At 51.2% G+C, this 25,988-nt stretch overlaps 1 protein-coding gene across 2 annotated transcripts; it reads right to left on the bottom strand.

The window, feature by feature from the left end:
- Positions 1-618: 618 nt before the first annotated feature.
- Positions 619-21,691, bottom strand: CTSB (cathepsin B). Of its 2 annotated transcripts, XM_055577700.1 has the most exons (10): positions 21,561-21,691; positions 9,152-9,302; positions 8,411-8,496; positions 7,411-7,525; positions 5,468-5,586; positions 4,534-4,619; positions 4,083-4,226; positions 3,557-3,673; positions 2,322-2,450; positions 619-1,724 (listed from the first exon to the last, which is right to left on the bottom strand). In XM_055577700.1, exons 2-10 carry the CDS (start codon positions 9,275-9,277, stop codon positions 1,639-1,641), a joined length of 1,008 nt encoding a protein of 335 aa, XP_055433675.1. In that variant the 5' UTR covers positions 9,278-9,302; positions 21,561-21,691; the 3' UTR covers positions 619-1,638. The 2 variants fall into 2 exon arrangements, with proteins under 2 accessions (XP_055433675.1, XP_055433676.1); XM_055577701.1 differs by lacking the exons at positions 5,468-5,586; positions 8,411-8,496; positions 9,152-9,302; positions 21,561-21,691 and having other exon boundaries at positions 7,411-7,484.
- Positions 21,692-25,988: the final 4,297 nt, after the last annotated feature.

Here is a 25,988-nt window from a genome sequence, read left to right as displayed (position 1 = left end):
AGGATGAGATGGTTGGATGGCATCACCGACTCAATGGACATGGGTTTGGGTGGACTCCGGGAGTTGATGATGGACAGGGAGGCCTGGCGTGCTGCGTTTCATGGGGTCGCAGAGTCGGAAATGACTGAACTGAAACTTCCTGCGTGTTATCTAGGACAATGCAAAAGAATACAAAGGAATATGTAATTTTCAAACATTTATTTGGCTGCACTGGATCTTAGTTGCAGCACGTGGGATCTAGTTACCTGACCAGGGATTGAATCGGGCCCCTGCATTGGGAACGCAGTCTCAGTCACTGGGCCACCAGGGAACTCCCAGAAATAAGTAATTCTTAACCAGCAAGGTAAATCCAAGAGACCAGGAGCTCATAAAACCACACATGGACTCTGCTTCCACCCAGCTGCAACGCTGGAGGGCCCCAGGACGCTGGCTTGGAGGAGGACCGGTACACCACCAGTACCCCATGCCTGCAGGGCTCCTCAGGTCACTGCTGGTGTATGGCTGGTAAAAAGAGGTACGAGTTCTTACCTTAGTAAAACAGGGACAGAGCTGCTTAATCAACAGAAGACGGCTGATGAGAATGAGGCACCATGCTTTTAAAGTACAGCAGCAGCAACATAGTTAAAACTAGGTATTTATTTTGTTCCACTAAACTGAGACAAGACCTCCCTGGTTAGAGGTTCGAGGGTACCCAGATTCATGGGAACATGATTCTTTCTGGGGAATAAGGAGAGACAGCAGCTAGAAGTCCACAGTGACACACAATCTTGGAGATACCACCAGAACGCAGACTTCACACTGAAGGAGAGGCTTTTTATTGGCAGCCATTCCTTGTGTTAACAGGGTGAAGCAGTGATTGTAAAAGGTACAAGTTGGCTTCCTGCCAAACTAGTTTCACTGGATTAGAGGGCACCGAGGTCAGTCAAGTCACAACCACCTCGTTTGAAGGAGACAATCCGTACAAGTAGTACAGCTCTTCCATCTCATTCACATGATTAGCCGAGGTGCACAAAAAGAAAACTTAGAAGGATCACAGCAAGGACAGGACCGGAGAGGGTGAGCCATGCTGCGACGCGCGACAGATGCAGGGGCCTGGGAGAACAACAGGGCTTTCCAAAGGGCTGCCCCACGGTCTCTTCTCAGATCTGTCCCACTCCAGATCCGGAAAGCTGCCTGCTTGTGCAGGGATCTAACTAGGAACTCTGCCTTCCACTCTAGGAAATCTACAAACCCTTTAAGGTCTTGCTCCCTGGTGATGCAGAGGCGGGGGTGGGGGCAGTACAGAAGTGGTCAGGGCAGAAGCAGGGGTAGCAGGCACTACACAGTTCGTCTACGGGGAAAGGTTCGCTCTGCTTCGGCAGTGGCTTGTGTGTCTACGTGTTCGTGTTGGGGCAGCAGTCTGTCCCTGGGCAGGCCTGGCTGTGTCTGGAAGACAGACTGGATGGCAGACACACAGCTTGGCCCGACCCAGTCTTCTTCAGACCCTGTCTAAAAACCCTTTATATCTTATCATAATTCAAAAAATAAAAGACATCCCACTCCCCCCTATCCCCCCACCTCATCCCCAGTCCAAGTGGCTGTATTTAGGGGAAAACTGGCCCTGGGCCAGCAGACAGGCCCCCAGGCAGATCAGATCTTCTAGTACTGATGAGTGCACGGCATTCCAGCCACGATTTCCGACTCGATTCCACAGTGGTCCTGTCCTCTGAGGATTTTGAAGAAGCCTGGAAAGCAGAAGTAAGATGCATTTAGTCTGCTTGGATTCTGATCTTTGCCAACATACCCAGTGTGCATGCTCAGTCGTGTTTGACTCTTTGTGATCCCATGGACTATAGCCCACCAGGCTCATCCGTGCATGAGATTTCCCAGGCAAGAATACTGGAGTGGGTTGCCATTCTCTTCTTCAAAGGATCTTCCCTACCCAGGGATCAAACCCACATCTCCTGTGTCTCCCCCATCAGCAGGCGAATTCTTTACCACTGAGCCACCTGGGAAGCCACAGACCGACCCCTGAAAGACGGGGGAGTGGAAGTCACAAACCAGCCCCAAAGCTGTCACCAACCGGCACCAAGGTGCTCGGCGGGCTTCCACTTACCCTCCCACCCAGCCCTGTATCAGACTTCTGGACGGTATGGCCCCCCGCCCCCTGCGGAACCAGGACGAGCACATCTGGCTTGAGGCCATGCCCCCATCCACACACTCTATTGGGATCAGAGGCTGCCCTTGTGGCAAGGGGAAACCCCAGCTCCCCAGCACAGCTGGCAGACACGATGCCCACTGTGCCCTGGCTTGGGCGCCTTCTTAGTGGGGACTGCGCTCACCATTGTCACCCCAATCAGTGTTCCAGGAGTTGCCGACCAGCCAGTAGGGGGTGCCGTTCTCCACTCCCCAGCCTAGGATGCGGATGGCGTGGCCTCCCATAATCTCTCCAGAGACGTGCTGGTACACCCCTGGGGGAGGACAAGACCCTTCAGACTCAGCCTGGGCACCGCTGGTCTCCCACAGCAGCCCGCCCGCTCAGCTGGCCAACCCCACACAGGACAGATAGAGCCAGAGGAAAGGACGGGCCCTGGTGTTCCATGGGAAGACTCCAGGGATTCCCATAACATTCGGGAATTATTTACATATATTTTTGAAAGCCCAGCACACTCAAACATGGGGGATAAATATTAAGATGGAATGCAATACAATGTGCTTGTTGGCTGCCTTTTAAATTAGAAACTCTGACACATTAAAATATCAACGATTATTTTTTTTACATACTAGGACTCCATGCAATGACTTGTCAAAGGCTATCTGTGGCTTAAGTTTTAAATTGCTAATCTGGGGCACACCGTGCAGACTGGGTGCTGTGGGAGAGGGCTGGGCTGGCAGCTGCAAGTCTGACTGATGGGAAGAGATACCGGCTAAGGTGCTCAGAGGACCACCAGGTTACTGATGAATGATTGTCCAATCGGAAATGTGTTCTCTTTTATAACACTAGTGGAAGTTAAGAACTGCCAGGTTTATAATTTTTTTCTCGCCAGGCAACTTGGTCTTTTTTTTTTTTTTTAAATGACTAGAGAGCTTTGAGTTTTTGAACAAGCAGAATACAAAATGAGACAGAAATCCTCAGCACAGACCATTTGTCTGGAACAGGGGATTTCTAAGACAGCTCTTGGGTGGGGACCATCCTGCCCCCTTCCCACTTTGAGTCCCCACAGGAAGGTGCTCCCTGTTTCCTCACCCACTGGGGGCTGGGCACAAGGCTACGACTTTGTCAAGACAAAGATGACAGAGGAGGTCACCCAGTGCAGACACGGGAAACCTGCGGACGTGCTGGGGGAGTGATGGAGCTGGAGAGATGGGGCCAGCGGCTCCAGAAGGAGCAGAAAGGAGGAGACGCTTGGGAGGAGCAGGAGTTGGCCACGGACAGGGCGGGTGCAAAGGGCTGAGAGAGTGGCCAGCAGCGTGCGGCACTGCTGGAGGCCCAGCGCCCACCCAGGACATCCTGCCAGCAGGAACCTATACCTGCCTCCCCGGGTGCTGTCGGTGGGGTCGGGAGGGGGATACACACCAGACTTGTATAGCAGGAAGTCCGAGTACACAGAGAAGGCCCCCTCGACTGGACCATTTTTGTAGATCTCTGCCATGATCTCCTTCTCGTTGTTGGCGACGCTGTAGGAACTGCATCCTGCAAAGAAACCAACCAAGTGGGGAGGGTGCCTCCGGCAGGGGGTCAGCCACTCCCTGATTCATGGGGTTCCAGCAGGCAGGATCTTGGGGGGGGGGGGTGTGTGTGTGTGTGTGTGTGTGTGCGCGTGCACATGCATGCACAGTAAGCATGAGGCCCTAGAAGCAGGGCAGGAGGAGAAGGCTCCTAGGCCAGATTACTCCCCCGTGACTGAGGGGTTTGGTCTCTTCCTTCCGAGACTGAGGGTCTAAGACTCTGTTCAGGGTGGAGACATGCAGAGAACACCGTGCTGCTCTCTCCCATCAAAGAGGCACTAACCGCATCGCTTCTCCTGACCTATGACTCCAATGCCCTGGCCTCCTCCTTCAGCTTCCCTGGGCCCGGGGCAGGGGTCGCCCACCCCACTTACCAAAATGCTTGTCTTCTTTGTAGGACGGGCTGTAGCCGGGCTCACAGGTCTTGCTGCACTTGGGGGTGTCCCCCTCACCGGTACACGGGGGCCGGGAGCCGTTCACATGGTGCTCACAGGGAGGGATGGAGTACGGCCTGCAACCTGGGGGCCAAGGAGAAAGGTGGTGTCAGCAGGAAGCCAGCCCCTCAGAGGCCAGAGAGAAGAATCAGGGTGAGAGCTCATGAGAATGGAAGTCGCCCCGAGTCTGTGGCGCCAAGACTGCCCTCTTCCAGTTGCTGACTCTGTGTACACAGGGCTGCCCTGTCTTCTACCTGAGTTTTCAGCCCAGCGTTCAATGTACCCTCAACCCTGATCTTCACTTTATAGGGGAAAATGAGACCATTTTATAAGGAGTAATCCTGCTTATAAAATCCATCTGGCTGGACGGGAACTAAAGGCAGACACTCACCTACATGTGAGTTATAGAGGCCCCCGGACACTAAGCCTTTCTTTGTCCAGAAGTTCCAGGCTCCAGAGGGGAAGCCGCCGTTACAGCTGAGAAAAGAGCCACTCATTAAACAGTGTGAGAGTTGTCCTGGCTGCTCCCAGACCACCACCCACTACACCCATCACCGCCTTCAGCAACTGGCCCGTCGGTTCTCCCAGATCCCCAAAATCCCCGTCGGTTCTCCCAGATCCCCAAAATCCCCCAATTCTCCTCCTGATAGTCACTTCCTGCTGGGAATCACCCAGGACTGCCCACCAAGTACTTTCATAATCAGAAGTACTTTCATAATCATGTGCTCACCAGGAGGCTGTGTCTTCTCTCTGGACAGGGGTTCTCAAAGGGCAGCACATGAGAATCCCTGGGGCTATGTTACAAATACCAATTCCAGGGATTTCATTGCTGTGGGCTGAGACCTATGCACTCCCTTTTTACTTTCTTTTCAGGCCCCAGGTTTTTCTAATCTGCAGCCACATCTGAGAACCACTGTTGCAAAACCAAGGCCAGAACTGGCAGAAAACAGGGAGCTGTGTTCCTAATGTGGGCTTATCTGGGAATCCATCAAACCTCAGTTACAGAGGAGGAGACAGGTCCCAAGCTGTTCCCCGAGGAACAGGAAAGGAGAAGAAGCACAATAAAACCCAGAAACTAAACCGGGAACATCTGTTTTCCCCTGACCGAGGCCCAGTCCAGCCCTGTGGGGGCCCAGCCTGGTTTCAGGAGCCTCCTAAAAGCAGTATCTCCCAGGGTCAGCTTCCAGATGCCCTGGGGCCCCATCGTGTCTTGGTAGAGACATCGTCCTGCCCGAGGGAGTATCATGCCTGTACCCTACAGGGAGCCCTCCAGTCCACGTCCACCCACAGGTCTCCTGGGGAAGCTCCCAGGGGCTCCGACTCACCCGTCCCCACACTCGCCGCCACAGCAGGTCAGCATGTCTTCAGCAGACACCTCCACGTTGACACGCCCATTGCTGTGGATGCAGATCCGGTCAGAAATGGCTTCCACAGCCCCGAACGCCTGCAGGAACAAGCCCCCCAAGGTGAGCCCCACTCTGCGCTGCGGTCCCTCCAGCCCACACCTAGGAGACCACAGTTGACACCTCGGGCCTTCCTGGTGGCTTGTTTCCCTCAAGGCAGCTGGGGGTCCTGGGGCTGAAGCTGCGCTTTAAAGCAAGAGACCAGTTCACTCCAGACCTCTACCTGGGCATTTGGTTTATCTCTGAACCGTGCAGTTTTGGGATTTTTAACGTAAAAGTATAGCTTGCACAAAGGACAAATACTGTTATGATGCCACTTATATGAGGTATCCAGACTAGTTAATATCATAAGAGCTCCCCTACCCAAAATAAAAAAGTCGGGGTGGAGTGTATGACTATTAGCATAACTGATGCCATCTGGGGGCCCTACAGTTTCTCTGGTCCTTTTGCTGATATACCTTGATTGCATGATGCAGTGAATCACTTCTATGTCATCAAAGGCTTTAGTATTTAACAGATTTTGTTTCATAATCATTAGGACCATGTAGCCTCTATGTTCTGTTAGTCCCCAAACAATGAGGAAAACTTTCGCTGACATAATGCCTAGTTACCATTCATGAATCTTGACTTAAGAATGTACTTCCCATTTTCAAGCTTCTAACTACCCGTCCCCATACCCTAGGTTAGCTATAAAACACCAGAGGCTCCTCAGTGGTGTGGAGTGCAGCTGCAAATGATTCCAGACTCTTGTCCCCACTCATATCCCCCATCCTGATCCTACCCTGTGAGTCACCCTATAATAAACTGATTGATTTAAAAAAAAAAAAAAAAAAAACAGAAAAATCATAGCACAGAGAACTTTACTAAGTGCTCTGTGGTGACCTAAATCAGAAGGAAATCCAAAAATCGGGGGATGTATGTAGCTGATTCACTTTGCTGTACAGTAAAAAGTAACACAACCTTGTAGAGCAATTATGTGTATGTGTGTCCAGTCGTGTCCCACTCCTTGCAACCCCATAGACTGTAGCCCGCCAGGCTCCTCTGTCTTGGGATTCTCCTGTCCCTGAGATTCTCCAGGCAAGAATACTGGAGTGGGTAGCCAGTTCCTTCTCCAGCGGAGCTTCTTGACCCAGGGATTGAACCTGGGTCTCCCACACTGCAGGCAGATTATTGTCTGAGCCATCACTCCAACAAAAATTAAAAGGAAAAAAAAAGAAAAGTCATGAGAGACAGAAAGTAGAAGAGTGGTCGCTGGGGACTGGTGGAGGCGAGCAGGAGTTTCTGTTTAGTGGGGATGGAGTCTCAGCTCTCCAAGGTGCCGGGTCCTGTGGACGCAGCTGGTGATAGTGGCACAGCAATGGGAACGAACCCAACGCCACCGGCTGGCACACTGAGCGACTAGGACGGTTACATCTATATCACGTGTTTTACCCCCACACACACAGTTAAGACAGCTCATTGACACAGACGCACCGCTACTTCATGAAGCAGTGTGTACATGCTGAGTCGCTTCAGTCGTGTCCAGCTCTGTGCGACCTTTGGACTGTAGCCAGGCAGAGCAGGGGTCAAAGCTAATGGTGTCTGCTGATGGCCCAGGACAGGGTGTTCAACAGAAATCAAAACTGCTTCACAACCCGTATGTGGGGCATGCCTTGTACAGGACACTCTGCCTGTCAATTCTTCCACCTGGTCCTGCCATGATTCACGACCACCAGGGATCTTTCTTTTACACTAGGGGAGACTGAGCCTCGAGAAGTTTATGTGACTTGCCTAGACTCAACCTGTCTAACCTTAGAGCCCCTGGTTGATCCCACCCTTCCCCAGCCCCTCACCCCAACCCTCCCTTCTGGCCCGCAGGGCCTCACCCAGCAGGAGCCACAGGATCCCTGGTCTCTGATCTCTTTGATGGTTGGGCAGTTTGGCCACTGTTCCCGGGCATCGAAGCTTTCAGGCAGAACCACATCCGTAGCAAATACATCTCTGAAAAATGACAGGTCTCCGTCACAAGCCGTCACCTTACAGTCCGCGCCCCCAGCCCCTGTGGCCTGGGCTGTCACTTTGCAGGGAGAGGAAGAAGATGTGTGGAGGGGGCCATGTGCAAGGACGTCCCCTTGGAATTTTATTAAAATTTTTTTTTTTTTTGCTGCGCCATGGAGCATGCAGGATGCTGGTTCCCCGACCAGGGATTGAAATCATGCCCTCAGCAGTGATAGCATGGAGTCCTAACCTCTGCACTGCCAGGGAACTTCCCACTTGGAGCTTGATAAAAACAAAACTGGGTTCTACTCCTCCAAATAACTTACCATTCTGTATACTTCTGCCTAAACTTATTTTGTGCATATTTTTGAAGAGTTTTAACCTCAGGGTCCAGATAACTACATCTCTTGCTTTCCCCATGCTACCCTGAATCGAACATCTGCCAGATGTTCATCGTTTTTCAAACATCTTCACAACTGTGTATTGGTCCCATCACTTAACTATCCCAACCTCATAGATTTTTCTAATGCTTCCTTCAAGGGAAGTATCTGCATGAAAAATGCAGACTTTTCCAGAAAAATAAAACATTAATGGCAGATTACATGGCTTTTTTCAGGTTTTGCTTATTCAAGACCATTCAGACCTGGGGCCTCTCCCTCTGCAGCTGGGACACCCGAGAAGCACAGGAGGAAATTCCGGCACTGGGAGCGGGGCCCTGCGCCTCAGGCGGGGTCCCTGCAGCTAGGGGCGGGGGGCGGGGCAGATGAGGCCTCTGCATGCCAGGGAAGCCTCCCTGTCCCCCCCTTGCCCCTGTGCCAAGCATAATCTCTGCCTACATGCCAGCAGTCCTGGTGCAGCCAGGTGCCCTACCCGGGGGCGGGTACGCACCTCTGGGGCAGCTTGGGCCCGCCCAGGATGGCGCCACACAGCTTCTTCACGTAGCTCAGGTCCACGTTGTAGAAGTTGTGTCCAGCCTGGAAAAGAGCCCCACCCAGAGCAGTCACCCACCGACTTGGGGGGTTGGGGGTGTGGCATGTGCACACCACCCACACAGGGCCTGACAAGGCCAGGGGTCCCCTCAACCCCGTAGCGCAAGGGTGCTGGGGCACTGCTCCAGAATGATGTCTCTCCCCCGACAATTCACGTTCAAACCTAACCCACTGTGATGCTGTGATACAGTGGGGCCTTTAGAGATGATCAGGTTGTGAGGGAGTAGCCCTCAAGACTGGGACTAGTGCCCTTTTATAAGGAGACCCCAGAGATCAAGCTTGCCCCTCAGGCCAGGGAAGAACACAGAAGTCACCACTTGCCACCTAGAAAAGGACCCCAAGCAGGACCTGGCCACGCTAGCACCCTCGTCACGGTGGGGTCTCAGCACGAACCCAGCTGTGAACTCCACGGGGGCTGGTTTACTCTCCCATGCACCTGCACACACTCGCACTCATACTCTCACACACGTGGACGACACACGCGCACACACACACGAGGCAGGGGACAGGGCAGTGGGCACGGGCCTAAGCAAGTCAGGACCACGAATCAGATCAACTGTCCAGAACACACCGGCCCGTGGGCCACAGCCGCCGCCCCTCCTGCAGGAGTCAGAACGCACAGAAGGGGCCCCCAGCCCACCTTCCAAGTGGTGTTTTGCTTGTTAACAAAGTTGACCAGCTCATCGGACAGAGGCGGGAAATACAGGCTGCTCCGGGCACTGGTCAGCACCAGCAGGCAGCTGAGGGTGGCCAAGAGCCGCCACATTTTGGAAACTGGATCGGAGATTCACCTGGAGAGGAAAGGACACGAGACATCAGTACGTTTCTTCCTTCAGCTCAAGTGCTCGACACACACAAGGCGTCACCTCAGGATGCACCGTTCTGGGGGCCTCGTCCCATCCTCTCTCCGCCGTCTGCCCCCTCATGCTCCTTGGTCTCCCCTTCTGGAAACAGGGGGTCGGCAGAGTGCCTGCAGGGACCTTGGCACCTGTGGGCTCTCATGCCTTGTCTCAGAGTCCCAGCCCGTGCCCACAGCACACAGGACTGCACGATGGACTGAATGTTTGTGTCCCCTGCCCACAAATTGAAGTTGCAATCCTATCCCAGAAGGTGATGGTGTTAGGAGGTGGGGCCTTTGGGGGAATGATAAGGCCATGTGGGTGGAGCCCCTATGAGTAGGATTAGTGCCCTGATTATAAAAAAGACGCTACAGAGCTCCCTTGCCTCTTCTCCATGTGAGGACACAAGGGCAGTCTGACCAGGCAGGGTGTCCTCAGTGGACCACACTGGCCCCTGATCTCGGGACTCCCAGTCTCCAAACTGAGAGCAGTAAGTTTGTCTGGAAGCCACTGTCTGTGGCATTCTGCTGCAGCTACCTGAATGGCCAAGAGAGACCGTGTGGTCCAGGAACACAAGACAAGCCAAGGAAAGGCTGTGCCATGCGCAAAAGGCCCCACTGATGTGGGCAGGACACCGTGTCACTTAAGCCTCCAAAGCTGCTGCAGGGCCAGGTAAGGGCTCGCGGTCTGAAATGGTGCTGCTCACTGCATGGTTTGTGAACCAACTATCTCGTGAACTATGAGTTTGGGGCAAAGGCAGCCTGCTTTCCGTCAGAACCCACCCCAGGGCCCAGGTGACAAGCAGTGCCAACAAGTCCATCCCAAACAAACAGATAAAACCAAATCTGCACGCAAAGGCAAGCCCATGGCGCCTGCTGCCGTGGCCAAGCTGCCTCTGCACGCGCTACCGGAACAGGGTTTGGGCCTCTTCTCAAGTTTGAGCTCCCAAAGAGTAAACACCTTTCCCTGTGATCACGTCTCAACTGGAAGCCCAGTGAGAGACAAAAAATGAAACCGAAGATAAATCTCACGAGCCACGTTTTGAACACCAGACAAGCAAACACAAGTCCACCTCCAGCTCCGCATGCCTTTCTCGAGAGCCGGGAACTAGAGCTGGTTTGGCCGGTGGCACAGGTCTCCTGGGACCTTCTGTGGTTTTTCCAGTCAGACGAGGACTGTGCTTCAGAGACGGGGCTTCCAAGAAGGTAAGTCATCCCATTACCACTACAGCCTTAGATCCTGGACTGGCCTGCAGGTCGAGAGACAGGCGAGTTCTAGAGTCACACTCTTAGGCAGGAGGCTCTGATGAGAGCAAGAAATATGACCCAGGTGCCACAGCACCACCGGGCCTGGGGAGATGCCCTCTCAGTGTGTGTGTGTGTGTGTGTGTGTGTGTGTGCAAAGGCGCTGGCCACTGTGTCGCCTCCTCAGGTCACAGGTTGCTGAGTGGTACAGGAAGATGACGTGTTTGACAGCACTGAACACGCTGCCTCCCACACAGTGAATTCTATTTAAGCAAGAGCAAAGCTAAATGTATCTGTTGCTTAAGCAACAAGCCACGGGGAAGAATCCATGTATGAGGCTGGCCAGGCAGTTCTGGAAAGCAGCAGTGACGGAGGCCTAAACCCCTGGGGTGGCAGAGGTATGATAAACCCCGGGGGATGCCAGCTCAGGAAGGGGTCCATCAACACAACAGGCCACTTGGAGGCACAGCTGTGTGTGGCAGAGGTGGGGGAGGAAACACACATCTCAGTGGATGGTGTTTGCACACCTGGTTGTGCATTTACAAAAAGGGAAAAAAATAAGACTGAATCTTTACCCTCAAGTTCTTACACGCAAAAATGCTACATGGAACAAAGATCTTGCATAAAAACACAGAAGTTGTATGAGAAAATAAGCACACTTAAAAAAAGTAGTATTGGGACTACCCTGGAGGCTCAGGGATAAGGAATCCGCCTGCCAAGGCAGGAGACGCAGGTTCAATCCCTGATCTGGGGAGATCCCATATGCCGCAGAGCAACCAAGCCCGTGTGCACCAACTATTGAGCCTTTGCTCTAGAGCCCGGGAACTGCAAATACGGAGCCCATGTGCCACAACGAGAGTGCAGCCCCTGCTCGCCAAAACAAGAGAAAGCCCGTGCGCAGCGAAGAAGACCCAGCAGAGCCAAAAAAAGATAATCCTTAAGATTAATAAAACAAACAAACATAATATTGGAGCGAGGAATGCCTCAGATTGACATAAAACAGAGCCCTTAAGGGGAAAATGTTTGATTACATGAAAGTAAAGCCTCCCTTCTAGAAAAAAAACAACATACAAAGTGACAGACAAAAAACAGCCCTTACATATACTTAAGGCTTTGTTTCCCTAATAAGCAAAGGACCCAAAATCAGAACAGCAGCAGCATAATGGAAAACTAGCCAAAGGAGATACACAGTACGTGTACAGAAAAAGAGCTTCAGAAGGCCAGCAGATATTGAAAGATGCTCATCAAAGAGATTTATCTTCCACCACACTGGCAGAAGCTGCAGTGGGATCATTTTCCACTGGGGTTAGAGGTGGGGAATCAGATGCTGCTGCTGCTGTTTACCCACCAGTAGGTACCGCCCAGCGTCTATCAGCTCTTCAATCCACACACCCTTTGACTCAGCAATCTGACCTTTAGAAATGTATCCCACAAGCCTCAAACCACAAAGACACTGGTAACATGCGTATTCACTAAACATTCTTGGTGTTCACAAAAGACCAGAAAGAAAGCATCTATAACAGTAACTGTTAAGTTGTGGTAAATGGTTAAATAATGAACTACAAAGCAGCCATTAGGAAATGAACCTGTGGAAGTGAACCACATTGTACTGATAATAATATATGTGTGTGTGTGTGTGTGGGCATATATATATATGCCCACACACACATACAGTAAGTGAAAGAAAGCAAAGGAGCAGGTGAGTCATGGCAAGTGTGACCCCTCAACCCGAGTACGTTTACTCCTGTCACTACATGCAAAATGTCAAGAAAACCATACTCACACATAACCGCTTACGTTCGCTATACGTGTGCATGCTCAGTTGCGTTCAACTCTGAGACCCCATGGACTGTAGCCTGCCAGGCTCCTCTGTCCATGGGACTCTTCAGGCAAGAATACTGGAGTCTGTTGCCATTTCCTCCTCCAGGGGATCTTCCCAATCCAAGGATCAAACCCACAGCTCCCAAGTCTCCAGCATTGGCAGGCAGATTCTTTACCACTGAGCCACCTAGGAAGCCCATTTTCACTATACAGCCTTCCCTCTTTTTTAAAAAAATTATTTTTTCTGGAGTGAACATGCTATACTCTTAAGTTTTGTTCCTGTAGAAGAATAATACTGTTAATAATCCTTCAGTTGGGCCACCCAACTGAAAGAACCCAACTGAAAGAACATGTTCTGATGAGGCTCGAGATGCATTTCCAGTCAGAGGTCTTCTCTAGAGTGGCTTTCTGCTCAAAACGCTTACCCTTCCCATGTTCAGTGACTCATAGGAAGGCTGCTGCTCACATGACCCCGAGTCAGGCAGTCTCCAAACTGTCAGGAGATATTTCACTGTACACGCTTGTGCCAGGAGGGACAAAGGAGCTCTCCAGGGCTTCTTTTTAAAAGGCTTCTGAGCAGAGAAGAAGAGGGTTCCTATCGACACCCTGACTTACACTTGTCATCTCAGCACTGCACTGAGAAGGTGTGTGTGCTCCCTGCATACAGACCCACCCCTGCAGCTGGAGGCCGGGCCGACAGGCCCATCAGAATCACAGCTGGAAGGGTCGCCACCCTCGGCCCTCACCACAGCCTGTCCAGGTCACAGGAACACAGCTGGGTCCCCAGGAAACCAGAGGCCATCCTCGTGAATGCTCCCTGTGTGTCAAAGCGGAGTGTCCCCAGGACCCCTGTGGGCTTAGCCAGCTGCTCAGTGTGCAGAATGGGGCACTTCCATGCAACCCAGATCACATGTAAGATTTCTCTGGTTTCCTGGTGGCAGGGAATGCCACCCTGCTTTCCTGCTCTATGGGTCCTAATCCATGGCTCCTATCAACTGTTCTCCCAGCTCAACCCCGGCCTCAGTGAGAACCAGACCCGTGAACCTGGGGATTGCAGCAAAGCACGAACCACCGCCCCAACTTGCCCACTGGGGCTGCAGCATCACATAAGAGCATCTGGGTTGCAGTTCAAGGATGAGCTCCAGGCGTGTAGTCCGGAGACCTGGATTCCACTTACTTCCTAACTGTGCACCTGCCTTCACTTAGCCTCAGTCTCACCACCTGTAAAATGGGGCTAATGACCACTGGTGTCCCCCCAGTGGAAGTCCAGAGTGAGAGGAGGGTGCCTGCCACAGTCAGAAGGCAACAAAGCCTCCTCCCTCTTCTCTTCTCTCATGTCCCTATTCACAGCCCGTGCCAGACAAGCCCAGTTCGCACAAACCCACCTACCTACCTCCACGTCACAAAGAGCCTGAAATTAAAACAGGTGTTAACTCCAGCTGACCTCCCAATGGGCCTCCCTTTGTGGCGGTCCGGAAGCTACTGAGACCCCAGAGAATATGGAGTCAAGTTTCTCCTCCCAAGGGGACAGACCGATGTCCAGGGCAGTGGCAACTGCATCCCAGCGGGTGCTGACCTCCACAGGGACCGGGAACCAGGGACAAACTCGCACAAACAGCCGGAGGCCCGAGCCGTGCTGTTAGCCGGGGTCACGGCCTCAGCACGAAACACTGCCAGTTTTCACTTCCCCTCTTTTGGGCAAACATTTCCCTTTTCTCATTCTGTGGGGGTATTTTTCCCCCTTAAAAACAGGGGAGAAAGAATAGAAGGTCCTTACTGCGAGGGAAGAGGGCTCCCATACAGGATTACGACACCTGCAAGTCACAAGACCACGTCAGGGTGTGGACGGAGCAGGGGCAGCTGTGGGCAGATGTGAGTTCCAGCCCTCGGTCAGCTGACTTCCTGGGAAGTCAGATCACGGGCTCCTCTACGCCCTCTGGCCCTTTTCCAAGCTAAACTCTAGCATTTAAAAATAAGGGCTGCCTCATGTCTTTCCGCTCCAGACCCCTAGAGCACTTTTGTGTCCAGCCTCCCACGAGAGCACAGTTGCTCGCTACACCTCCCTGCCGCCAGCTATGGGCTCCATGGACCGGGGCTCAGGAAGCACGGGACTGAACACGGGAGTCCTGACATCCCAGGGACACGTAGCCAAGCCTGATTTTTTTATTTTTTTTTTAATTTAGTTTTATTTTTGTTGGTGTTGAAATGCATGAAGTCATTTATTCATGATTACAGCTGTGCAAACAGCTGGGCAAATAGCCGTCCCAGGGCTTACAGACGCACCCTCTGCCCTGGGTGCCTCCATGAGAATGGGGAGCGGGTGGAGTTGGAGGCGCACAAAAATGCTGATAGAACACAGGCCTTTAGGACAAGAGCCCAAGCTCGATTATTTAAAACAGCTTTCTTATATGGTTAAGAGCCCTCTGCAGACTGGATTCTAAATCCTAAGGAGGCAGGACATATATACCTGAAATTTCCAAATTGGCCACCTGCAATCCACCGGCTAATCCAGAAAAAGATGGATGCATGTCCAACCCGCCTTTCATCTGGTCCTGTGCTCTTCCTTATCCATTGCTGTTGTTTAGTCTCTAAGTTGTGTCTGACTCTTTGCAAACCCAAGGACTGTAGCCCGCCAGGCTTCTCTGTCCACAGGGTTTCCCAGGTAAGAATACTGGAGTGGGTTGCCATTTCCTTCTCTAGGAGATCTTGCCAACCTGGGGATCGAACCCCTGTCTCCTGCATTAGCAGGCAGATTCTTTACCACTGAGCCACCAGGGAAGCCCCCTATCCACTACTGCCACTCAAATACTGTTGACAGTTGACTTTCACAGTTGGCTCAAAAGAACTGAGTGCCTACATTCCGCCAATAGCTACAAAGTGAGGCTGTTTCTTATGCAGCAGAGTGGCTCTAGGTAGGGGTAAGGTAGAAGGTTTGGAGGGTTGTGAACATTCAGTGGGACCATGTTAGAACTTGTGTTTCTTTCTCTTCCACAAAGACTACTCTTGCCTCTCGCTGTTGCCATGAGCACTTGCGCCCTTGAAGCTGGGACCATTTCAGGGCACCCACACAAAACCAGGCACCCCTTGGTGTCCCCTGGATGCCAGCTGCTCACCGACACCTCCATGCTGGAGCAGAGCACGGACCTTGACTTCAAATGGGCTCTGACTGAACTGAAGGACACCTGAGACCCCTCCTCTTTGAATCTGAATCACAGCCTTGATGTGGTCTGTTTGATGTCTTGGTTCCAAACGGAAACGTGCTCAGCTGCTTTGAAATCAAAGTGGAGCTCGGTAACAACCCAGAAGGGTGAGATGGGGAGGGAGGTAGGAGGGAGGTTCAAGTCGGGGGGGGGACATGGGTAAACCTATGGCTGATTCATGCTGATGTTTGGTAGAAACCAACACAATACTGTAAAGCAATCATCCTTCTATTAAAAATAAATACATTAAAAAAAAAAAAAGCAAGCAGAAAGGGTTGATGGTCTTCTCCTCACAGCGCTAAACAGACAGATAGCCAGACATGAGCTGGTTATCTGGCCCCTAGATCCAGGCCCCCTGCAGCTGAATGCCCCCAAGCAAGTGCTGTGAGACCCAGAAAAGGCATCTACCACATCACTGCAGGCTCCATGGGATCCAGGAGCCGTGAGAGGGATCCCACCACCCTCACCCACCTAAGCTCTTCAGGACACTCATGGGGACTCTCCCTGCTCCCCATCTGCCAATCGTCTGCCCAGAATGAGTGACTAATTCCCACCAAGTTCTGCAGTGTGGCTTCCTCAAGCTGCTCTCCCCTGGTGCCTGGAAGCCGTATGGCTGCAGTGCCCACAAATGGAACATCACTTAACACACTATTGACCAAAGATGTATTATGGTCACAGGCGCCAGTTTCTGCAAAAATTCCCAGTCAGTAATGTGTTAAGATCAGTCACAACAGCTCACACCCTATAAAGAGAAGAAAAATACTAGTCTAGGGCTAAAAAGGGCTTTCTAGGTGGCTCAGTGTTAAAGAATCCACCCGCCAATGCAGGAGACGCAGGTTAGATTCCTGGGTTAGGAAGACCCCCCTGGAGGAGGAAATGGCAACCTACTCCACTATTTTTGCCTGGGAATTTCTATGGACAGAGGAGCTGCAAAGAGTTTGGACACAACTGAGCCACTAACCAACAGGCCTAAAGACATGGACCTGCAGGAAGGTCCTTGGCAGTCAAAAAATGTTGTTTTTTTGAAAACCAAGACCATTTGGGCAAGGTTCTGTAGAGCTGTAGAAGCTTTTGCTTGCCAGCTTGATCCCAGACTCAGATGCTGACTTACTGAGATGCTGAAGGGGTGACTTCGTCCCCACTCGGTCTCAGTCAATAAAACGGGCATGCTGCCTGGATTCTGAAGGACCTTGAGGCCCCTTTATAAAAGCTTTCAGAAATCCTTGAAGATTCAAATGAGATTAGTGTTCCAAGCCTTTCCAGCAAGCAGGAACACAGCAGCTCCCTAATTTAATTCGAGGCTAGATTACATCTCCCTGCTGGCTGGGCACTGGGGGCACAGAAACATAAGCAGATACAAAAGCAGGCAGCAGAAAGGCCTCACCTCTCTTATGTGGGCCTGGTTTCCTTCCCTGGGCCCCTGAAAAGACACATGCCTCTCATCAGGGGCTGCCTGGCTCGGAGCAGACAGCCCTACAGCCACGCAGGAAAACAGTTTCTCAGGGACCACGTGAGACAGTTTCTCATGGAACATATCTCCCTATGCACAGGCCGGTTAACTCCTCCCTCCCCAAGGTAATCCCTTCTGTCCTCAAACGTACCCCAGTGGGCGGCAGGGGTAATCAAGATCTTCCTCAAATGATGGTTTGCGTGTGTGCCTGCATGCTCAGTCGCTCAACTGTGCTCGACTCTTTGCGACCCCAAGGACTGTAGCCCACCAGGCTCCTCTGTCCATGGGATTCTCCAGGCAAGAATACTGGAGTGGGTTGCCATTTCCTCCTCCAGGAGACCTTCCTGACCCAGGGAACCAACCAGTGTCTCCTGCATTGACGAGTGGATTCTTTACAACTGCACCACCAGGTGAGCCCAAATGATGGTTTATTTTGCTCTTAACCACCAGAACATAGCACCCCCTAAATATCTGCAGAGTTAAGTAGAGGCAGAAGGGGCGGGGGCTGAAGGCTCCTAGTGGATGTGTGACAAGGCCTCAACCCTAAGCCACAGGACTTGTTTGTTCCAATGAACAGATCTTGCCCAACTCCAGGTCAGCAGGTCATGGAGAAGCCCAGCCTCGCTGGGTCTCTTGGCAGAATAGCTGGTCTCACTGTGCTCTGTACGGAGTCCTTTCACTACCTAGATATTTGTCCCATCCTCCTTCCCGTACCCTTGCTGGTAATTCTAGGTTATCCTGATGGCCACACTGAGTGACTTACTGGCCAGGTAAGAGACATGTAACCACAGTCAGACTGCAGGCACATCCCTCCTAGCACCCAGCATTCATAACATAGTAACACTGGAAAAGGACCCCTGGTCCTGATTAAGGCTTTTGTTTCCCAGGTGAGGGGACCTGGAGCTTGAGAAAAGACCGAGAGCAAGCTCTGGATGGTGTACCTGGATGGGGACAGAACTGCCAAGAAATGGAATTGTAGAGATTTCTGCACAATCATCTGGGTGACCCCCGCCCCCCGCCCCATCATGTCACAAACCTGCAGGTGCCTCAGTTTTCTCATTGTAAAGTGGAAGATTCAGACTGCCAATATCCCGACCCCACACGCGTCCTCAACGTTAAAAAAACCAGAGAATATTATCTACTTGAAGACAAGTCCAGATGCCTAGGTTAGGATCAAAAGAAACCTTCTTAAGTTTCAGCTGTTGGCAAACATACTAAAACCCACAAATTACCACTGATCAACAACAAAAATAGAAAAACATCATCAACAATTTCCTAGGGCAAAGAATTAAACTGGAATTCCCAACCATGCAAATTAAAACAAGGACAGCTTTTCAAACACATCAGATGCGCGGAGATTAAAATCTAGTAATACCTGGTGTTGGTAAATATGAGGAGCAAGAACCCTCAAGGCCCTGAGGATATGCTGGTGAAACTTCAGTGGACAGCACGGACATCTAGAAAATGGACGGTGCACACAGCGTAGGACCGAGCACCTTCCCGACTTCTGCTTCTCCCCCAGAAAAACCCTTGCAACTGACTGAGAGACAGGATACTGTAGCCTTGTGAGGACAGAGAAAAAGCAAAACCCACCTAACTGTCCCTCAGGAGAGAAATACACTGTGTATTCAAAATGAATGAACAGTGTGTATGTATCAATGTAAATCAATTTCACAGACACCAGTGGAAAAGGATACATGTGGTATAATTAAAGTCATGTGCATTTCAATAACATTCATAAATTGATACAGATACAAGGATTAAAAGAACCATAAGGGGATTAAAAAAAAATCATGCAGGAAAATTAGAAAGAGAAGAGCAAGGGACATCCCTGGCAGTCTAGTGATTAAGACTTTGCCTTCCAATGCAAGGAGGTAGGGATTTGAGATTCTTGGTTGGTTGGGGAGCTAAGATTCCACATACCTAAGTGGCCCAAAAGCCAAAGCATAAAACAGAAGCAATGTTGTAACAAACTCAATACTTTAAAAATGGTCCACATAAAAAAAAAAAAAAGAGAGAGAGAGACAGACAGACAGAGAGGAGAGAAAGCAGATAGGAGTTACAATGTCCCTTAGGAACTAGACACAGATTTGCAGAAAAGAAGCTGAAAGTTGCTGCCTGCAGAGGGGGGCTGTGACCAGGAGGAAAGGCCCTGACTCCACCACCCACCCTCCTCCCCACCCAGACACACAAGGCTGAGACAAGGAAGCTGTGGGTAGGGTAGAAAGCAGGTGGGGATGAGGCTTGGGCTTTAAAAAGGGACTGAAGCCTAAATATTTAATGGTGTTTGATCCCTAGATCCCCCTCCTACCCAAACTAGGGTAAAAGGTGAATATATCAGCCATGGAGGGACTCAGGAGTCATCTCTCAAGCACCTGGCTTAAGCAGCTCTGCTAAGTGTTAACCAAGAAAGATGAGGACCCAGGGCACTGAGTGTAAACCAAGAAAAATGAAGACCCAGGACCAGGGGCAGAGTGACAACTGCCTCCTAATACCCAGTGAGTCCAACATACACCTGCATGTTGCTCAAGCAGATCCATCAACCTACTGGATCCATCAACCCCGACCACCCCGCACACGAGACTGAACTGTATCAAGGTGCCCGATCTCAATGCTCCCTGACCTACAAAAAATTACCATTTCATACAGTTCAACCTCATATTTCCAATACTTTCCTTCTGCCAAACTGTCAAAAACAAACAGCAGATATTTCGGGTTCTCATCCCGAAACATTTCAGTCCTTCTCTCCCAAGGACAGGGATATTCAACACAATCACAACTCATCACCACATTTAAGAAAACCGTCCAACCAACCTTCCAAGGTTCACCTGAAAGCACTCTTCGTTCACTCCCCAGTGCAGCTGCCAGGTAACAAAAGAAATCTTAAGCCCTAAAACGCATGCAACTTCCTACTCCCAACTCCCAGGGCCAGCAGCTGGGGAAACAGCCAGTCCATAAGGAGGACCTCGGCTTAAGCTGCTGAGTCAGCAACACACGGGCATGCCTCCTGGAGACAAAGGGCTTCCACCCTCACTACCTGACCAGTTCAGAAAAAGGGCTGTCCTGACCCAGCGGCAGCGGAGGTAACTGGAATCAGGGCTCTTGTCTGGTCCAAGGTGCCTCCCCCTGGGCCTGTGAAGCCCCCAGATAAGGGATCTGCACCTTTCCACTTGGCAGCACCCCACCTCTAGGACAGATACCCCTAAGAGATCTGAGTGAATCCAGGGCACCTTCTTTGGGAAAGCCACACAGGGTGGGGCGGCCCAACCTCTTTTTCCACAAAGCTTAAGAGTCACCATTACCAGTACCAACAGGAAACAATCTTCTATGAAGTTAACAACGTTATGAGAGAAGAAAAGGAAAGTAGCCTTTAACCAATCCAGACACACCACTAAGGCTCTTTGTCTTATCACCCTGCATCTAAAGATTCAACTAGATGGATGTACCTTGGCAGATATGCCCCTAGTGAAGGCGCCTGAAGGGCAGTTTTTCTAAGGTTACCAAAGGTGCTAGGTCTCCTTTTGAACCCCATGCCCCTCCAACTGGGTATGAGTCTCAGAGGGATATGGGGCCTATCCTTCTCCCTGTGCCTGCCTATTGGCTTCCTCAGTGCCTGGGGAAGGGGCTGACCAAGGTCCATAAAGAAAGCAAATCCAATTCACATCTACCAGAACGGCCTGGCTAACTTCCAAATTCAGTCACCCCACAATGCTCCCTCTCCCAGACCTCCAGAGTCATCAGCTGAGGGGCAGGCGATGCTCCAGGGACTCTGCCCTGCCTTCCCGCTCCCACAGCACCCTGGGCCCAAGCCTGACTCCCTGCCTTAGCAGTGCAGGGTTGGGGCCGGCATTCCACTCTTCTCACACTCCCAGGGAAGAGGCTGGCACCCCGGGCTCTAAAGTGCCCTGTCCTCCCCTCTGCTTAGCTTCTCCTCCCTCCATCTGTGGATTTAACTCTTCCTGTGGGTCCCACCCTGCTCCACCCAGTTCCAGGTTCCTGTTTCCCAGTTTCTGTCTTCTGGGGTCCCTGGAATTGTATGACTCTGTGCAGAAAGTTGCCCAGGAAAATAATTTACAAAAAGAAAACAACTAAGACAGATGTTGATAGTATTTCCTATCAACTCAGTGATCTTCTAAGAAAACTGAGGACCAGAAGCTCACAAGGGGCTGGAAGCCAGGCCGAGGTCCAAATGGAGTCAGCGGGGATCCAAGCCAAGCTCTTCCTCCCAGACTCCTCCCTCGTGTCCGCCGGCAAACTCCCCGCCTCCGGCTCTGGAGACGGCGGACTGTGGGGTCGGGTGACCCGACCCGGGGTCCGACCAGCGCCCGAGATGGGGGCAAGCCTCCCGGACTGGCAGTGCAGTCCGGCCGCCCGCGCGCAGAGCTTGCCTTTCTCATCACAACCACGTCGGAGAGGGCGCGATGCCGCTCGGTTCGCCCTGCTGCGACTCCCCGAGGGTCCCGGCTTCCGCATCCCCTAGCCCGCCCGCACTCACCGCGCTCCGCCGCTGCCGCCGCCGCCGAGGGCCTGGGCCTGCAGCCTGAGCGCCTGAGCAGCCGCCGTAGCTTCCCGCAGCCGCCCCCGCGCTAAGTACAGCGCCGGGCCCCGCCCCGTGTCCAGCTGACTCGTCACGTGACCGCACACTCCCCGCCCCTACTGGAGCCTCACATGACCTTCCGCGCCCAGGTGCGCTGGGGTTCTGCTTGGACCCAGCACACCTCCAGGCGCCGGCTCATCGCAGGGGCTGGGAGCAGGGTTTCTGAGTTCCTCCTGCGTATCCCCGGCGCACTGGGACCCTTGCAGAGAAGAAGGGGGCTGCAGGCGGCTCTCGGGGCCTCACCCCTCCTGGCGAAATTCCCCGGGGCGGCCCTGGACGGGATGCAGTGTGTCAAAGCCTTGATCCCTACTTGTGGGAAGAGGATAGTTTTTCCTTATTTCATTGATCTAGAAACCACTGCCAGAGATGGGGGCATCGAACCAGCAGGCTTCCCAGAAGAGCCTTAAAAGGCTGTTAGCTTTAATAGAATGTCGCTATCAGATATGTGAGAATTTTTTTTTTTTTTTTAAGTATTCCTCTGTCCATGGAATTCTCCAGGCAAGACTACTGGAGTGGGTAGCTGGTTCCCTTCTCCAGGGGATCTTCCCAACCTTGGGATCAAACCCATGTCCCCCGCATTGCAGGCGGGTTCTGTACCATCTGAGCAACCAGGGAAGCCCAACAAGAAAACTGGTGTGGGTTGCCATGCCCTCCTCCAGGGGATCTTTCCAACCCAGGGATCGAACCCAGGTGTCTCACATTACAAGTGGATTCTTATTTACCACCTGAGCCACCAGGGAAGCCCAAGAATACTGAGGTGGGTAGCATATCCCTTCTCCAGGGGATCTTACTCGGGAATCCAGCCGGGGTCTCCTGCATTGCAGACGGATTCTTTACCAGCTGAGCTTCCAGGGAAGCCTGAGTTATTACCACTGAGTACTAATTTCAAGAGCTGCATAAGAATTTCTATAAAGGCGTGATAGGCAAAAATCGAAAAAGGGGTGCCAGGTGGCCTGTCCTGAAGAGGACGTACATAGCAAGCTCAGTGTTATATCTGGAGTTTACTTCAGGGTGGGAGTGCCTGCAGAAGCTGATGGAGATGTTTGGGGGTAGGGGTCAAGTCCCACCCTGCTCTGTGAATCCACGGATGTTTCTTTTTTTTTTATTTTTTTTTTATTTTTTTTTTTTCCACGGATGTTTCTAATGCGGATGACAACCTTGCAAGGTTGGTATCATCCCAGTTTTGTTCAAGGGACTTGGGGAAAATCTGACATTTTATCCTGGTGCTCCTTTAGTATGACAGCTATAGGTCTGACCAAATCCAAGAGGCCTTGACTGGCTGCTGCGTCTTGCAGATCCCCGGCCATAAGCTGTGACACAGTCCTTGTGCCTTCCAGGGCCCTTCAGATAGCTTTGTGGACACATGTGCTCGCACCTGTTTAGTTCCAGTTAAGGATAAGAGGGGAAGGAAAAAAGACTCGTGTATTGATGTGAGAGTTGGACTGTAAAGAAAGCTGACCACGGAAGAATTGATGCTTTTGAACTGTGGTGTTGGAGAAGACTCTTGGGAGTCCCTTGGACTGCAAGGAGATCGGTCCTGGGTGTTCACTAGAAGGACTGAAGTTGAAGCTGAAACTCTAATACTTTGGCCACCTGATGCAAAGAACTGACTCATTTGAAAAGACCCTGATGCTGGGAAAGATTGAGGGCAGTTGGAGAAGGGGATGACGGAGGATGAGATGGTTGGATGGCATCACCGACTCAATGGACATGAGTTTGGGTAGGCTACGTGAGTTGGTGATGGACAGGGAGGCCTGGCATGCTGCAGTTCATGGGGTCGCAAAGAGTTGGACATGACTGAGCGACTGAACTGAACTGAACCCATGGTTGGTACACCCGCAAGTGCGTGGAGTTTCCAAGGAACTTAACGACAACGGTGGGGATGAAGAAGCTCCAGCCTTGGGCTCCAGACTGCAAGTCAGTGTTTTGCCAAGTCACATTCATATGACATCAGTCCTTCTTGAATTCCATAGAAGTGCTCATAAGAGGAGGCATGAATAGGGAGGACACACACATGATGGTGATACATTTCTCTCTCATTAAGAGGTAGAAATTCCTTTTGAAATAGAACAAAAGAAAAATAAACAAGTACTGCAAGAGTAGAATTGAACCCTTGCTGGGAGATCCAAGAGTGCTTCATGGAGAAATACACCTCAGAATTTATTTTACTTTTCTCTTTGCTCTCACTGGCTGTTAAACTCCATGAGGACAAGGAGTTAGCGTGTTGTTCCCTCACCATCCTGAGCACATAGCAGCATCAGTTCAGTCAGTTCAGTCACTCAGTCATGTCCAACTCTTTGCAACCCCATGAACTGCAGCACACCAGGCCTCCCTGTCCATCACCAACTTCCGGAGTTCACTCAGACTCACGTCCATCGAGTCGGTGATGCCATCCAGCCATCTCATCCTCTGTCGTCCCCTTCTCCTCCTGCCTCCAATCCCTCCCAGCATCACAGTCTTTTCCAATGAGTCAACTCTTCACATGAGGTGGCCAAAGTACTGGAGTTTCAGCTTTAGCATCATTCCTTCCAAAGAAATCCCAGGGCTGATCTCCTTCAGAATGGACTGGTTGGATCTCCTTGCAGTCCAAGGGACTCTCAAGAGTCTTCTCCAACACCACAGTTAAAAAGCATCAATTCTTTGGCGCTCAGCCTTCTTCACAGTCCAACTCTCACATCCATACATGACCACTGGAAAAACCATAGCTATAGCATCCTCAAAGCAACCTTATGAAGCTGCTCCCATTAACACTCCCATTTCTCAGATAAGAACACTAAGGCTTAGTGAAGTGTCTTGTCCAAAGTTCTCCACTAGTGCATAGCCTACTGGAGATTCAAATACAGCTCTGTCTGAAGTCAGAGATCCTGGACATTACTTTGCTTCTCTGATGAAAGACAATTTCACCCTCTAGAAACCTTTCTAATCTCTGTACTGGCTGGTACTTCATGGTGATAACACCAAGGAAGTAAAAATGCTTTTAATCACTTCAAGAATTGAGAATTTTACTCAAGGCATAAAATAACATGAATTTCTGAAAACCAAGGTGGTCACAGAAATTATTACAAGCTTCTTTCTTTACTGCTCTTTAAGTTCATCAAACAGGTCGGGGCGGCTGCCAAGAGCACCAGGCTGTGATGGCGAAGGAGCAGCCGAGAGGAGCTATCCCACATCTGAGGTCAGGGGCAGTGGCCGAGAGAAGCAACCCCACGTCCAAGGAGCGGCGGCTGTGCAGGCGCAGGAGGGCCGAGAGGAGCTACTCCACATTTGAGGTCGGGAGGCGTGACCTTGTCCAAGGTAAGGAGCAGTGGCGGCACTTTGCTGGAGCAGCCGTGAACAGACACCCCACGTCCAAGGTAAGAGAAACCCAAGTAAGACCATAGGTGTTGCAAGAGGGCATCGGAGGGCAGACACACTGAAATCATAATCACAGAAAACCAGCCAATCTGATCACACGGACCACAGCCTTGTCTAACTTAATGAAACTAAGCCATGCCCTGTGGGGCCACCCACAATGGGCAGGTCATGGTGGAGAGGTCTGACAGAATGTGGTCCACTGGAGAAGGGAATGGCAAACCACTTCAGTTTTCTTGCCTTGAGAACCCCATGAATAGTATGAAAAGGCAAAATGGTAGGATACTGAAAGAGGAACTCCCAAGGTCGGTAGGTGCCCAATATGCTACTGGAGATCAGTGGAGAAATAACTCCAGAAAGAATGAGAGGATGAAGCCAAAGCAAAAACAATACCCAGCTGTGGATGTGACTGGTGATAGAAGCAAGGTCCGATGCTGTAAAGAGCAATATTGCATAGGAACCTGGAATGTGAGGTCCATGAATCAAGGCAAATTGGAAGTGGTCAAACAGAAGACGGCAAGAGTGAACATCAACGTTCTAGGAATCAGTGAACTAAAATGGACTGGAATGGGTGAATTTAACTCAGATGACCATTATATCTACTACTGCAGGCAGGAATCCCTTAGAAGAAATGGAGTAGCCATCATGGTCAACAAAAGAGTCTGAAATGCAGTACTTGGATGCAATCTCAAAAATGACAAAATGATCTCTGTTCATTTCCAAGGCAAACCATTCAATATCACAGTAATCCAAGTCTATGCCCCAACCAGTAACGCTGAAGAAGCTGAAGTTGAATGGTTCTATGAAGACCTACAGGACCTTTTAGAACTAACACCCAAAAAAGATGTCCTTTTCATTATAGGGGACTGGAATGCAAAAGTAGGAAGTCAAGAAACACCTGGAGTAACAGGCAAATTTGGCCTTGGAATACGGATTGAAGCAGGGCAAAGGCTAATAGAGTTTTGCCAAGAGAAC

Source organism: Bubalus kerabau, chromosome 4, assembly GCF_029407905.1.
Source record: "Bubalus kerabau isolate K-KA32 ecotype Philippines breed swamp buffalo chromosome 4, PCC_UOA_SB_1v2, whole genome shotgun sequence".
NCBI lineage: Eukaryota > Metazoa > Chordata > Mammalia > Artiodactyla > Bovidae > Bubalus > Bubalus kerabau.
This window is presented reverse-complemented; position numbering and strand designations above follow the sequence as displayed.

Coding starts and splice junctions, on each gene's coding strand:
- CTSB (XM_055577700.1), bottom strand. CDS start 9,277: ATGTGGCGGCTCTTGGCCACCCTCAGCTGCCTGCTGGTGCTGACCAGT. Junction 4,227..4,533: donor CCTCTATAACTCACATGTAG/GTGAGTGTCTGC, acceptor CTTGGCCCCCAG/GTTGCAGGCCGTACTCCATC. Junction 2,451..3,556: donor CTTCCTGCTATACAAGTCTG/GTGTGTATCCCC, acceptor GTCCTCCCCCAG/GGGTGTACCAGCACGTCTCT.